This window comes from Poromitra crassiceps (assembly GCF_964638095.1).
Source record: "Poromitra crassiceps genome assembly, chromosome: 2".
NCBI lineage: Eukaryota > Metazoa > Chordata > Actinopteri > Beryciformes > Melamphaidae > Poromitra > Poromitra crassiceps.
Genome location: NC_139624.1, coordinates 8,903,107 through 8,918,102, shown reverse-complemented (window position 1 = coordinate 8,918,102; position 14,996 = coordinate 8,903,107). Strand labels below are relative to the sequence as shown.

General features: G+C 41.5%; 1 protein-coding gene across 1 annotated transcript in view; it reads left to right on the top strand.

Moving 5' to 3' along the window:
* Positions 1-6,140: 6,140 nt before the first annotated feature.
* The window catches only part of LOC310791907 (gamma-aminobutyric acid receptor subunit rho-3), a gene marked incomplete at both ends in the record, with an annotated part of 16,819 nt that continues 7,963 nt past the window's right edge, over positions 6,141-14,996 (top strand). The window contains 4 exons of the mRNA XM_083653588.1: positions 6,141-6,184; positions 9,237-9,395; positions 12,279-12,361; positions 14,486-14,623. Of these exons, the coding sequence (XP_083509714.1) occupies positions 6,141-6,184; positions 9,237-9,395; positions 12,279-12,361; positions 14,486-14,623 (424 nt within the window). The remainder of the gene's footprint in view (positions 6,185-9,236; positions 9,396-12,278; positions 12,362-14,485; positions 14,624-14,996) is intronic.

Genomic DNA, 14,996 nt, shown 5'->3' with positions numbered 1-14,996 from the left:
GTTAGCTGTTCTAAAATCAGTGTCAACCAAAACAAACATCTTGTTAGCTGTTAGCTGTTCTAAAATCAGTGTCAACCAAAACAAACATCTTGTTAGCTGTTAGCTGTTCTAAACTCAGTGTCAACCAAAACAAACATCTTGTTAGCTGTTAGCTGTTCTAAAATCAGTGTCAACCAAAACAAACATCTTGTTAGCTGTTAGCTGTTCTAAAATCAGTGTCAACCAAAACAAAACATTGTTAGCTGTTAGCTGTTCTAAAATCAGTGTCAACCAAAACAAAACATTGTTAGCTGCTAGCTGTTCTAAAATCAGTGTCAACCAAAACAAACATCTTGTTAGCTGTTAGCTGTTCTAAAATCAGTGTCAACCAAAACAAACAACATTTAGCTGTTAGCTGTTCTAAAATCAGTGTCAACCAAAACAAACATCTTGTTAGCTGTTAGCTGATCTAAAATCAGTGTCAACCAAAACAAACATCTTGTTAGCTGATCTAAAATCAGTGTCAACCAAAACAAACATCTTGTTAGCTGTTAGCTGTTCTAAAATCAGTGTCAACCAAAACAACCATCTTGTTAGCTGTTAGCTGTTCTAAAATCAGTGTCAACAAAAACAAACATCTTGTTAGCTGTTAGCTGTTCTAAAATCAGTGTCAACCAAAACAAACAACTTTTAGCTGTTAGCTGTTCTAAAATCAGTGTCAACCAAAACAAACATCTTGTTAGCTGTTAGCTGTTCTAAAATCAGTGTCAACCAAAACAACCATCTTGTTAGCTGTTCTAAAATCAGTGTCAACCAAAACAAACATCTTGTTAGCTGTTAGCTGTTCTAAAATCAGTGTCAACAAAAACAAACATCTTGTTAGCTGTTAGCTGTTCTAAAATCAGTGTCAACCAAAACAAACAACTTTTAGCTGTTAGCTGTTCTAAAATCAGTGTCAACCAAAACAAAAATCTTGTTAGCTGTTAGCTGATCTAAAATCAGTGTCAACCAAAACAAACATGTTGTTAGCTGTTAGCTGTTCTAAAATCAGTGTCAACCAAAACAAACATCTTGTTAGCTGTTCTAAAATCAGTGTCAACCAAAACAAACATCTTGTTAGCTGTTAGCTGTTCTAAAATCAGTGTCAACAAAAACAAACATCTTGTTAGCTGTTAGCTGTTCTAAAATCAGTGTCAACCAAAACAAACATTGTTAGCTGTTAGCTGTTCTAAAATCAGTGTCAACCAAACAAACATCTTGTTAGCTGTTCTAAAATCAGTGTCAACCAAAACAAACATCTTGTTAGCTGTTCTAAAATCAGTGTCAACCAAAACAAACATCTTGTTAGCTGTTAGCTGTTCTAAAATCAGTGTCAACCAAAACAAACATCTTGTTAGCTGTTCTAAAATCAGTGTCAACCAAAACAAACATCTTGTTAGCTGTTAGCTGTTCTAAAATCAGTGTCAACCAAACAAACATCTTGTTAGCTGTTCTAAAATCAGTGTCAACCAAACAAACATCTTGTTAGCTGTTCTAAAATCAGTGTCAACCAAAACAAACATCTTGTTAGCTGTTAGCTGATCTAAAATCAGTGTCAACCAAAACAAACATCTTGTTAGCTGTTAGCTGTTCTAAAATCAGTGTCAACCAAAACAAACATCTTGTTAGCTGTTAGCTGTTCTAAAATCAGTGTCAACCAAAACAAACATCTTGTTAGCTGTTAGCTGTTCTAAAATCAGTGTCAACCACGGCCTCGCGGGGCTTATTGCTTTAAGAAAAAGAAAAAGAAAAACAAGGAGTGTTTTCTTGACACTGAACTTGACTTCCTGGACTTCTCTGTCTGCCCGATGTTAAAGGCCTTGACTGTAAACCATAGACCGTACACGGGTGCGAAAAGGATAGAGAGCTAAAGAGTGAGAGTCTATGGTTGTGTCTGTAATGCAAGGAAGCTTAATATCATCTAGTTACCTAACTAGATGATTGTTTAATTCGGTATCTCATTTTAATATAAATGATTAAAAGATAACTTGTTTCAGACGTCATCATTCTTGAAGGTAGCATCGCACGCGACAGGTCGCACTGGTGCTGTTTCCATTGAATAGACAGACCTTTTCTGACCAAGCTTGATGAAGTTGTTTCCCAAAGCATTTGGCAATACATTAGTATAAAACTGCATGGCTGATGGCTGTTTTCTCTAACTATAATCCAAACAGGTCGAGGCTTCACAGGCGAACGTTTCATTGTTTTTACACTTTTAATTTGAAGGCGAGAAGGGGAAATGGTACGTGTGAAATTATAGAATTGACAGACCAGTGTCAATTCAATCTACTCAAACCATTTCCCGTTTCGGCCTTCAAATTAAAAGCATGAAACCAAGCTACCTTGGAACGTTGCATTTGACAAACAAATTGGTAACGTTAGTTAAGCAATGATTGCTGATTGATAAGCTTGTCATTTAATAAAGCACAGTTAATACAAACTCCACTTACACTTGAAGGTCTGCCCTGCTGCTATCCTCCTGGCTGTACATCCTGCTTTAGGGCGGGCAGAGCAGGTTTTCTAAACTAACGTTAACATTAGCAAGCAACCTAACTAGCCGGCTGCTGTCCAGAACAGAGTCAGGTAAGATGCTTCCTACTATTGTTCAAAAGTGACTTTCCTGACACTGTACAAACATCTGACTGTACTGAAGTAAAGGTTGATGTTATTGACTATTCTAGAATCAAAATGAAAAGAAAGTGACAGATGTTTGTTATTTAGCCAACGTTGTTTCACTTTTTTCTGATGCGGTCGGCTTTGTGGGCGTCGCCATTAGGGGCTCGCTTGGGCTCGCTTCGTTCTTCTTCGTCGATTGTAAGGGTCGCAATGTATCATGGGATATCCTAACAAAACAAACGTACCATGTATGGTTCCTCGAAAGTTATCCATAACCAGGTACCAAGGTTGCAAATTCAGTGAACTTATGTATAAAACTGGTTTCAGACAGCCTAATTACAACTTCTTACCTAGAAATGCCACCTCTATATTGCTCGTTCACTTGAGAATCAGACAGGCCCTATGAGACAGTGTGTGAGTGACCTTAAGTTGCAGGGTTTTTTCCCACCGCCAGAAAGCGTTGTCCCGGCGACGCTGGATGTTGTGGCTGCACAGTCGGCGGTTTTAGAGGGAAAGCTGGGCCACGGCAAGGGCTTTACAGGCTGCCTGTCACATCAACTTCATTAAATAAAGTGGTTAGTGAGCTGCTAACATTCACAGGGAATTAACACACTTTATACACACACACACACACACACACACACACACACACACACACACAGGGACAGGGACACAGATTTTACATTACATTACATTTTCAAGCAAATCATTATTTTGTCATCTTTCAGCTTGAAACCAGAAATTCAACCCTCGAAATCTCGTCCAGACAAAATTCACTTGATGGCAGAAACGTAGACAGACCCAGTAGGCTGTGAGTGTGAGTGTGTGTGTGTGTGTGTGTGTGTGTGTGTGTGTGTGTGTGTGTGTGTGTGTGTGTGTGGAAAGGTGAAGGCTTAAACTACTGATTTCGCAGTAGCCTACAGGCAGGCTGTCAGTCAGTCCCTCCTGGCATTATATTGTATGCTTCAGTGATAGATGGAAATGTTTACACGTGTCACACAACCATGCTTGTGGTTCTGGCAGGAAGTGAACCTCTTTGCCTACAGGCCACAACAGCGAGGCGAAGCCTCAAATGAGGCGGGGCAGATTTCTGGAACACAACGGCGAAAACGTCCTCAGACCTCCCCGGGGCTCCGGCTCCTCACACCATGATTGCCTGCGGTGTCCAGTGAAGGAAGCGGCCAGTGAGAAACACTGATTATAATTAGGATTTGCGGTGCTGTTTGGCTATTTCTGTTCTGTGTGCGTGCGTGTGTGTGTGTGTGTGTGTGTGTGTGTGTGTGTTAGGGCTGCACGATTAATCGTATTTTCATCGTCATCGCGATATGAAAATGCGCGATAAACACATCGCAAAAGTCACGTGTTATCGCAATAAAAAAATTTTTTTTACAGTGCACGTGAACGCAACATACAAGATACCCGCTGAATAAGTGTCCAAATGTTCATGTCATTCTGGCCAATACTCCACTTCTGTTATAACATTTCAGTCTGGAATATGGAATATCTTTCAATAATCGTTATGACTAAAAGGCTAAAAGTAATCTCATGTGTAAGAAATGACTGTTCTACATTGAAGTAAAAATGTAAATAATTAACTTGTTGGTTTTGGATTTTTTTTTAGCTTCAAGAGTGCATTTTTGTTCGTATGACCCTCAACACAGGCTTTGAGAATCCCGTGCCACTTGCTGATACGTCAGGGGCGTATGCAGAAATTGAATTATAGGTGGGCCTGGATCAAATTGGGTGGGCCTGGATAGGAAGGGGCGCAGATGCCCGGCCTTCGGCCAAATTTGACGTGTTATTTTACTAAAAATAATGCATTTGACCATCATTTCAAGTAGAATGATACCACCCAAGCAAGAATATTTCAAGTGTTTCAAGTGCTTTACTGAAATATTTGGACCATATAATGATAATACAATTATCTCAACCTTAAAAGGTTACATATAGGTGCCAAATGTTGCATACATGAATGCTTATACTTGTGTGTATACTGTTACTTTATACAGAAATTAGAACCACTGATCCATATACTGCTGTGAGTTTAAAAAATAACAACACTGAGGCTGCTTCAAGTTTGAACAAGACGCCTCTGGTTTATTTATCCACAGAGAGAACAAAATTCCTAGATGTCATAAAGTTGTCATGCATTAGACTCTGGAGATGATGTGCCCTGCGTTTTTACAAAAGTAACAAAACCATTGGCTAGCAATGCAGCAGCAAGTTTGCCTCTAGAAAACAACAAATTATTTTTTTTTTTTTTTTTTTTTTTTTTTGGGTGGGCCAGGGCAAGAAGTGGGTGGGCGTGTGCCTACCCAGGCCCACCCGTAGATACGCCCCTGTGATACGTATGCTTAAATTAACACACTCATATTGCAAAATGAATTTGCCCTCACTGTAATACTTCAGAAGGTGAATTTGAAGTTCAGCATTAATACATTTGTCATTTTTTGTCTTAGATTTACCTTTGTGTGTTATTGCAATATAAAACTACATAATTGAGAATCGATTCTAGATTCTGGAATCGAGAATCGTTGGAATCGAGAATCGATTCTGGAATCGGATCGTGACCCCAGGAATCGGAATCGGATCGGATTGTGGCTTAGCCGGATCGGAGCACCCCTACCCATTAATATTTTTGTTTATAGCATTTTTTTATTTATCGCAGGTCATATCGTCATCGCAATATTGAACAGTGTTATCGCACATCGCAGCTTTTCCTCATATCGTGCAGCCCTAGTGTGTGTGTGTGTGGGTGTCTGTGTGCTGTGTGTGTGTGTGTGTGCATGCATCTAAAAAATAATAATCCTTTCTTCAAAGCAGTTGAGCGGTTGTCATTGTTTATTATAACTGGAGAGTTTTCCCTCCCTGTAGCCGCCGGGCTGCAGTGTCTCACGTTTCACTCTTGAATCAGCCAATCAGAACAGAGGGGTCGTTGATACGAACGAGCCTTAAAGACACAAGGCCCTGGGAGATGCTACGTGTCAAAATGGATTGCGGGTGTTTTTGGTTCATGCTTTGAATCGACTTCAATACACGAAATAAAACACCATCAAAGTAATTCCCTAACTGTAAAGCTTTAACTATAATCAAACTAACTTTAACCAATGTTGTTTTAGTTGCCTCAACTGAACCGGTTTCAGCAGAACACCGGCTTTAGCTGAACTGAGCAGCAAGTTGAAGAAACAGACTCTCCATTCAGAAGAAAAAATCTAAAAGAAAAGAAAAAAAAGACTGCATTCATTCTCACTCGTTCTTTTTGTGGGCCATTGCAAATTTGCACGGTGAAATATTTCTGTTTCGAGGGACTGGGATGATGGATCAGTCAAGTAAAAACTATTGGCAATAAAGAATTTCACTTCAATACACAATAACAAATTTTGTTATACTTGAAGAATGTCTAGAAGAAAACTTGTGTTGACAAAAGAGTAAACTTGTGTGACCGAACTCTAATGAGGTTCTTCTTCTGCTCCTGGTTTCAGGCGCGGCCATCCCTGTAGGGATCGATGTGCAGGTGGAGAGCATCGACAGCATCTCAGAGGTCAACATGGTACTGCACTTCAACTTTGATATCACAGTCTACACTTTTACACATTTACAAATTCTGGCAGTTTTACGTAGTCTAACAGTGTGTTCACACCAAGGCGAAAAAAGCTTGTTGAAAAATTCCAACTTGCGTGAACGGGCAATGAGGCGAAAATGGTGCCATTCGCACCGCAAACGTTTGAAGTATTTACCTCATTCACGACGCCCGTGTGTGAAACGGCATCTACTCGCACGTTTGCATTGACTTTGTATGTAATAAGACGTCCAATAAAAGTCATAATATTTACTGATCATTTCAAAATGCTTGGTTAGAAAAGGTCTTACATTATGTTTTATGTGGTTTGTCCATTTACTGCTAAGCAAGGTAATGTTCAATTTCCAGGAGGTTGAGGTTGCGAAAGAGCGAATGACATATTGGCCCTCGGCCCAAGCGATAACAGCAAATAAAAAAAGATGACTACAGTTAGAGTTACAGAAATTTCAGTCACCTCAAAAAGGCTAGACAAACGCCTGTCTAAACTGAAGTCTTTTAGCTGCTTTTTAAAAATGTCTACAGAGGCTGCAGCTCTCTCCACAATCTAGGTGCTACAGACTCTTAAGGCTCGGTCACCTTTGGTTTTGAGCCTGGTGCGGGGGACAACCAATAGGCCCTGCTGGTCAGCAGACCTCACTGACCTGCTGGGAACATGTGAGTGGAGCAGATAACACTTGCAGGTGCCTGACCATGCAGGACTCTATATGTAGGCTAATCACATGAACCTTGAACTGGATCTTGAAGTTAACAGGAAGCCAGTGCAAGGAGGCCAGGATAGGAGTAATATGACATGTTCTGAAGTGACCTGGCAGCAGCATTCTGGACCAGTTGGAGGCGGTCCAGAGATGATTTGCTGAGACAAGTAAAAAGAGAATTACAATAGTCCAGGTGATGAAACAAAGGCATGTATAATCATTTCCAACTCAGAATGAGATGCAACAGATGAGTTTTTCAATGTTTCTAAGATGGAAAAAACATGTACGGGACAAGGACTTGATGTGTTTGTCAAGGTGCATAGCCTGATCAAAATTAACACCAAGATTTCTCATGTTGGAGCGCACATTTGTGTTAAGGGACCCAATACTGCCAGCCACCTTAGCAGCAATGTTATCAGCAGCAACAATCAGAACTTCTGTTTTGTCTTTCAGCATTTAGCTGAAGAAAGTTACTGGCCACCCACTCCTTAATTGTAGACAAAGAATCATGCAATACATTGAAATAATCGGTCCTGTCAGGATTAAAAGAAAAATACAACTGAATATCCACATGGCAGTGGTATGAAATACGCTTAAATTAGCTGATAATGAGTCCTAGAGGAAGCATGTACATAGCAAACAGAATTGGACCCATAATCGAACCCTGGGGCACCCCACAGGATAAGGGAACGGACTCAGACATATGAGGGCCCACAGCCACAGAGAAACTCCTGAGAGATAAGAGGGAAAACCACTCTAAGGTGCTCCCTGAGAGGCCCACCCACTCTCTGAGCCTGTCTATCAAGATGCTGTGGTCCACAGTATCAAAAGCTGCACTGAGATCCAGCAGCACCAGCACAGAGCATTTGCCAGCGTCAGAGGCCATCATGATGTCATTAGAGACATTAGAGCTGTTGTGGTTATTCAAGACAACAGTGAGCTTGATGGCAACAACTGTTTCTAAAATCTTTGAAATAAAAGGCAGCTTTGAAATAGGCAGAGGTAGAGATGGGTCCAGGTTACATGTTTTAAGAATAGGCTGGACTACAGCCTGTTTAAAATACGAAGGGACCAATGAGCAATTAATGATACTCTGGCGTACAACATTAACAACAAATATAGAAATCTCTGAGGTCGAAAGGGTACTGTCACTTGGCCCAAGTTAAAGGTTTTATTGGTTTTCTTTATAGCTTATTAAGGTCTACCTCTACTCTGAACACTCTGGCCACCAAGCAGACATGGGAGAGGGACCTTGAGCTGGAGATTGATGACGAGGACTGGTGTGATATATTTGATAATGCCAAAAGAATTTCTGTGTGCAACAGACTGTGGTCGATGCAGCTAAGAATTATACATAGATTGCAAATATCACCCAGCCTTCATCATAAAATGAATGCTAGCCTGTCTCCTCTCTGCCTTAAGTGTAAGATAGAGGTGGGAGATTACACTCACTGCATATGGTCATGTCCTAAGATAGAACGATACTGGTCAGACATAGTGCAGCAGTTGAGTGTCATCTTTGGTGTGGAGTTGGACCCAGACCCTGTCAGCCTTATTCTTGGTCTTCCCCATAAGAAACTCGTTTATAAACATCACAAACGGCTATTTAATTTATTAACTTTTGCTGCTAGAAAAAATATTCTTTTATTTTGGATTAAAGACAAACCTCCAACAAAGAGGAACTGGCACCAGATAATTATGCAGCTTATGCCTCTGGAGTTCATGACATGTATGCTGCACTCAACATCCGATGTCTTTTATAAAGTGTGGGAGCCCTACCTGAAATATATTGACCCTAACCTAGCAGAGACACTGACTATTGGATACCTCAACCGAAGTGATATTGCCACCTAAGTATTGCCTTTTGCCTTGTACATCTAATTTTATTTTATTTATTTTATTGTATTCTCATTCATTTGTCCATCCTTTTCTTTACTGTTGTCCACATCTATGTCTTTGCTAACCTGTGAAGTGTTTGAGCTGCCCTGTCTTTTTGTTTTTGTTTTTTGTCTTTGTCGTTGTCTTGTCTTGTAAAAATTAAAACTGAATAAAAATATTATTGAAAAAAACAAAACAATGTCAGCTTACAATCCCCAAAATCAAAGTGACCCCCCATGGTGCAGGCAGAATGGTGAACGCTAATTGATGTCACTAACAGTCTTTCCTGCGCGTGTGTGTGTGTGTGTGTGTGTGTGTGTGTGTGTGTGTGTGTGTGTGTGTGTGTGTGTGTGTGTGTGTGTGTGTGTGTGTGTGTGCATGCAGGACTTCACCATGACTCTGTACCTGCGTCACTACTGGAAGGACGAGCGGCTGGCGTTCCCGTCGCGGAACAACCAGAGCCGGACATTTGATGCGCGGCTGGTCAAGAAGATCTGGGTTCCTGACGTGTTCTTCGTCCACTCCAAGAGGTCCTTCATCCACGACACCACCATGGAGAACATCATGCTGCGGGTCTACCCCGATGGAAACATCCTCTACAGTGTCCGGTAGCTATACACACATCTGGACCTGACGTCCAGATCCCACAATGTATGACCACCGACAGGAGAAAGGATATAAAACACTGTTACAAAAGTATTGTATTGAGTATTGTGGGACATATTACCTGAACAAGAGGCAGAAACCCACGCCCTCGACAGGTTCTCTATTAGAGTTATCTAAGTTGATCCTTAACAGGAATTATTTTAAATTTGAAAATGCGTACTATAGTATAGTATAGTATAGTGTATAGTGTATAGTATGGTGTATAGTATAGTGCAGGGCTATTCAACTAAATTGTTCAGGGGGCCACATTGTCAGAAACCTAAGGGACCGGGGGCCGGACCGTTCCCCGAGCCATTATATGTACACTTGACACAATGCGCCACCACATTTTCGCAGCCGTGCTGGAACTATTATTAAGTAGGGGGTGCTGTAAGGAATGGAATCTCAGGAACATCCATTCAACTCTATGGGAAACGAGCCAACTTCTCTCTCGGTCGATGTCTTAAATAAACACTTTCCAAATGAGTTTATGGTCTGAAAAAACAATTTCAAGTATTTTTCATGCTCTAACGTGCTCCGTTTTCCAAATTATAGCCCCATTTCGAGGAAAATTGACGACAAACATCGGATAATAAGAACAGTAATACTTCCGACCGGTAGAGGCAGCAATGTGCCGCAAGGCATCAGGTAGCAAGTAATAGTTGAGCAAATTATCAGAAAATAGCGTTACTTTATGATATTTTAATAATGTTAGTAGACACACGTAACTATATAGATACCATACATCTAACGTCCATAACATGGCGGACCATTTAACGTTATCTATACCGTTAAATAAAGCCTTAAGCCTTCTCTGTATTCAAACCATTGGATTCAGCCCAGAAACCGGAGTACGTTATAACGTTATAAATATAGTCACGTTATAAACAACTAACCAACGCTGGGGGTCCGTATGGAAACAGTGTTACTCGAAATGGTTAAAAGTTAAATCAATTTGGTCATTCAGTGCCGTTTTACTGCAATGTAAAGTAAGTAGCGTTAGCCGCTACATTAGCCAAAGTAGCTGACTACCCATAATGCATTACGGCGATAAGGGAGACAGGGCAAATTCGGAAACTCCCCCGGCAGCCGCTAGGGGCAGCCGCCCCCTCTCCTCGTACTTCCGTGTAGCATTAATTCATTCAACCAATCAAACGAAATCAAACAATATCCGGAAGTGAGCTTCATTTTGCTGTGTCAAAGTCAATGAGCTCCGTTGGTCCATTATATATATGTTATATTTCCCTGAGCTGAGTCTAGTTTTCAGGTGACGTCACGTCAAGATGGCGACCGGGGCGATTGACCATTGACTCGTTTGCAAACCATGTGATCATGCCGGTGGGCAACCAGCAGCAGGCTACATAGGAAGCGATAGGAAAGCAGACAAGTTGCTGGGAAAACCCATTCGGTTGACGTGCAGAAGTTCACATATGAGAGCTGAAGCGTGCCATCATTTCCATAATCTCTTTGGTTGGCTTTCCACTCTGTCAGTGTACGGGAGCTTTCTTCACTTAAGCACTTCTGAAAAGCATCTGGCAACCAGGTCGTTTGTTCCTACCCTCTAATATGACCCACGTCTTTCCAACATGATCTCACAAAAATACCTGAAATGAACTCGACCCTGACGAATTTGAAAACGTTCATCCGCCACAATTACAATTACATCAAAAAGGTTTGGTTAATGGTACATAGCGCTCAACAGTCACGTGACACCTCGGTTCCGGAAGAACATTTCAATTCAACAATGTAATATCGACATGTTTGATTGGTGGAGCTCGCTGTATAGGGTCGTCTGTGATTGGTACCCTGCACTCATTGCTTTTACGAGTCACGCTGCTTTTAATGCCAGCACCCGTTTTGTTCTGTTACCCAGTTCGCTCACAGACAGAAATGCATCTACGATAACATTAGCCATTGAACTAATAGTCTAATTGCGGCCACTCAGACCGCTGGTCCTGCCCACTGCCGCTCAGAGCGCTCTCCCATTGGCTGAAACGCTCTGTCGCTCCATCATTCACTAATCTGATTGGCCGGAAATGACGGAATGGATTATGGGATGAGTAGCTTCTTCACCCCTACAGTCTTGTACCCAGGTCTTTTCACCCCCGTTTTCCAACTCTGAGTAATGTTTAATGGTCATGATTCTCTCTCAGGCCGGTTGGCTTTGTTCCAGGCTTAACACTCTTTTTAATTAAGGATTGTTCAAAGTGTGATTGAGAAAAGCTCAATGGGCAAATATTCTACCGGAACCAGTGTAGGAAGTTAGCCAGGTGCAAGGGCAAAAATGCCCCCAAGAAATCTAAGAATGCCCCTAAAAACCATGATCCAGGGGCAACAATTGCCCCCAATATTTTGATTATTTTCTTTTCATTCAATTCATTTATTTTGCATTTCCATCTCCCACGCAGCAGCACCTACAAGCTGGTAGCCAGAAGAAGAGGAAGAACAACAACAACACTCACAGTTGAGAAAATTTGGTAGAACTAAAATTCCAATCTGTGAATAGACACTCCAGGGCAGGTAGGCTCTCTGTAGGATAACGAGATATCCAACTTCATAGTCTGTTTGTCCTGAGAAAGACAGAGACAAATAGAGAGAGACAAAGAGTGAGTGAGCGAGAGAGAGAGAGAGAGAGGTCATGGTTTCCCCAGCAACAGAAAGAAAGAGCTATCCAGGACACGATAAAATAATGTGGTGTCAGTGTTGGTAGTTGCATAAGTTAGAGAGAGAGAGAGAGACAGAGAGAGAGACACAGAGAGAGAGAGAGAGAGAGAGAGCGAGAGAGAGAGACAGAGACAGAGAGATGCTGTAATAGAGAGACACTGACAGCATGTTGTTTTGTGCAGGATCACAGTGACAGCTCTCTGTTCGATGGACTTCAGCAGCTTCCCTCTGGACACACAGAACTGCTCCCTGGAACTGGAGAGCTGTGAGACACACACACACACACGCGCGCGCACGCGCACACGCACGCACGCACACACACACACACACACACACACACACACACACACACACACACACACACACACACACACACACACACACACACACACACACACACACACACACACACACACACACACACACACACACACACACACAGAGTAAGGTGACCAGATTTCTGAAATGAGAAAAAGGGAGATTTCCAGTTCGGCAGTCAATATATCATTAAAATGTTCAATGTTATTATCTATGAAATAAAAAGAGGGACGATTCTCGTTGCATGTACTGGTAACTGTTGTACTGTAATAAACTATGGTGCAGTAGGCTGACTGATCTCGCTCCAAAATACCACCAAAATACCACGTACAACCGCTATTTGCTTTGTGCGCTTGCGTGCCGGTTTACGCCCCCATACGGGTGTCCTATGCTATCTTCCGTGCGTCTTATGCCATCGTCCGCCTCGCGCAATTGTCAATTTGCGCCCCCCAGGCACGATATCATCCACTTTAGCGCCGTCGTCTGTGCGCTTACGCTGCTGTGGGCGTGCCGCATGGCAAACCAGGTGTTTCCCCCGCAAAATGCTTGCGTTATGCTATCGTCGATATACGCACAATTCTTTGCTCTAAGACATATATTTTTCAAAATATAAAACATACACAACCATACAAAAATATTCACAGTACAAGACAAACCAGAAACAAATAAATAAAATAAAAAATACATATAAATACATTAAAAGATATAGTGAGGTATCATCTACATAGTGCTAGAGTGGAGCGAGTAGAGAGATCATTCAAATCATAATCATTTAATCAAATGGGATGGAAGGTCCTCCATATAGTTAAGAAAGGGCTGCCAGATCTTATAGAAAAGATTGATCTTATTCCTTAATGAGTAGGTGATCTTTTCCAAAGGTAAGCAACTCTTCACTTCTGAGAGCCACATTCCAATTGGCACTAGAAGATCTGACTTCCATTTCATTGCAATACATTTTTTGGCAAATGACCAGGAGGATTTCTGTAAGCTTGATGGAATGACTATGTGTAAGGTTAGAGTCTGAGAAATTGCCCAAAAGGCATATCTCAGGATCTATTGGAAAAGTTATATTATGAATTGTTAATATAGCATCACAGACCCCCTGCCAAAAACCTTGTAAATTAACACAAGGCTAGGCTAACGACAGACCAAATACAGGCCATGAAAGTCCCCCAGAAGTGCTTTGACACGACCCTTTGACATGACCCGGCTGTGGGACCTGCAGGGCAGAGTTCAGCGCTCAGAACAGTCGATGTGTAGCTAGGGATAGCATGCTAAACACCGCTGATCATCTCTGATTTCGAGATTATGGACAATGCATTTGAATTCGATGGCCGAGTGTATTTATTTGAGCTGAAATAACGTCATATGGATTACAAACTGAGGAACTGGCGAAAGCTGCCTGCTATCTATTATATGTGACAGACAGCAGAGCCGGGGTGAACCAAGGTAACCGATAGATTGCAAATGTTCTCATTGTCTATGTGATATACATGTATAATAACGATATGAGCCGCTGCATGTCGGAAAATAAGCTACTTACAGGACATAATTACAAGCATTTCACATGGCCCGTTTTCCTCATTTTCAGGTCGCAGTTCAAAACAAATTAGCGTTTCAGTGAATTGGAATCAAACCGGACTTACCAGCATGAGTGAAAGATCATATTTAAAGCTGGAAATAAGGTCCAGGTTGTAAAAAACCTGAATTCTCATTTAAAAAGCGTTTTATTTTTATCAACACTGGACTAAAAAGTACAAACAAGACATTTACCGAAACATCTTATTTGTACTTTTTAGTCCAGTGTTTTTTTTTTTTAATAAATTTTGTTTTTATAAGTAAGAGTGAATGGTACAGTATAACAAACCCAACATAACCAAATATAACAACTCCAAAACACCAACTCTTTCCCTCCCTCTCTTCTTCTCTCTCTCCATTTATCTCCTCTCTTTCCTTCTCTCTCTCTCTCTCTCTCTCTCTCTCTTTCCCTCTCTCTCTCTCTCTCTCTCTCTCTCTTTCCCTCTCTCTCTCTGTCTCTCTCTCTCTCTCCCCCCTCTCTCCTCCACACCAGATGCCTATAACGAGGCTGACCTGATGCTGTACTGGAAGAACGGAAACGACTCTCTGAGGACAGATGAAATCGTTTTGTCTCAGTTCTTCATCGAGGAGTTCCATGCCTCCAGCGGCCTGGCCTTCTACAGCAGCACCGGTGTGTGTGTGTGTGTGTGTGTGTGTGTGTGTGTGTGTGTGTGTGTGTGCGTGCGTGCGTGCGTGCGTGCGTGCGTGTGTGTGTGTGTGAGAGGTTGGTATAACAGGCTGTATATTAAATCTCTCTCAGGCTGGTATAACAGGTTGTATATTAACTCTCTCTCAGGCTGGTATAACATGTTGTATATTAACTCTCTCTCAGGCTGGTATAACAGGTTGTATATTAACTCTCTCTCAGGCTGGTATAACACATTGTATATTAACTATCTCTCAGGCTGGTATAACAGGTTGTATATTAACTCTCTCAGGCTGGTATAACAGGTTGTATATTAACTCTCTCTCAGGCTGGTATAACAGGTTGTATATTAACTCTC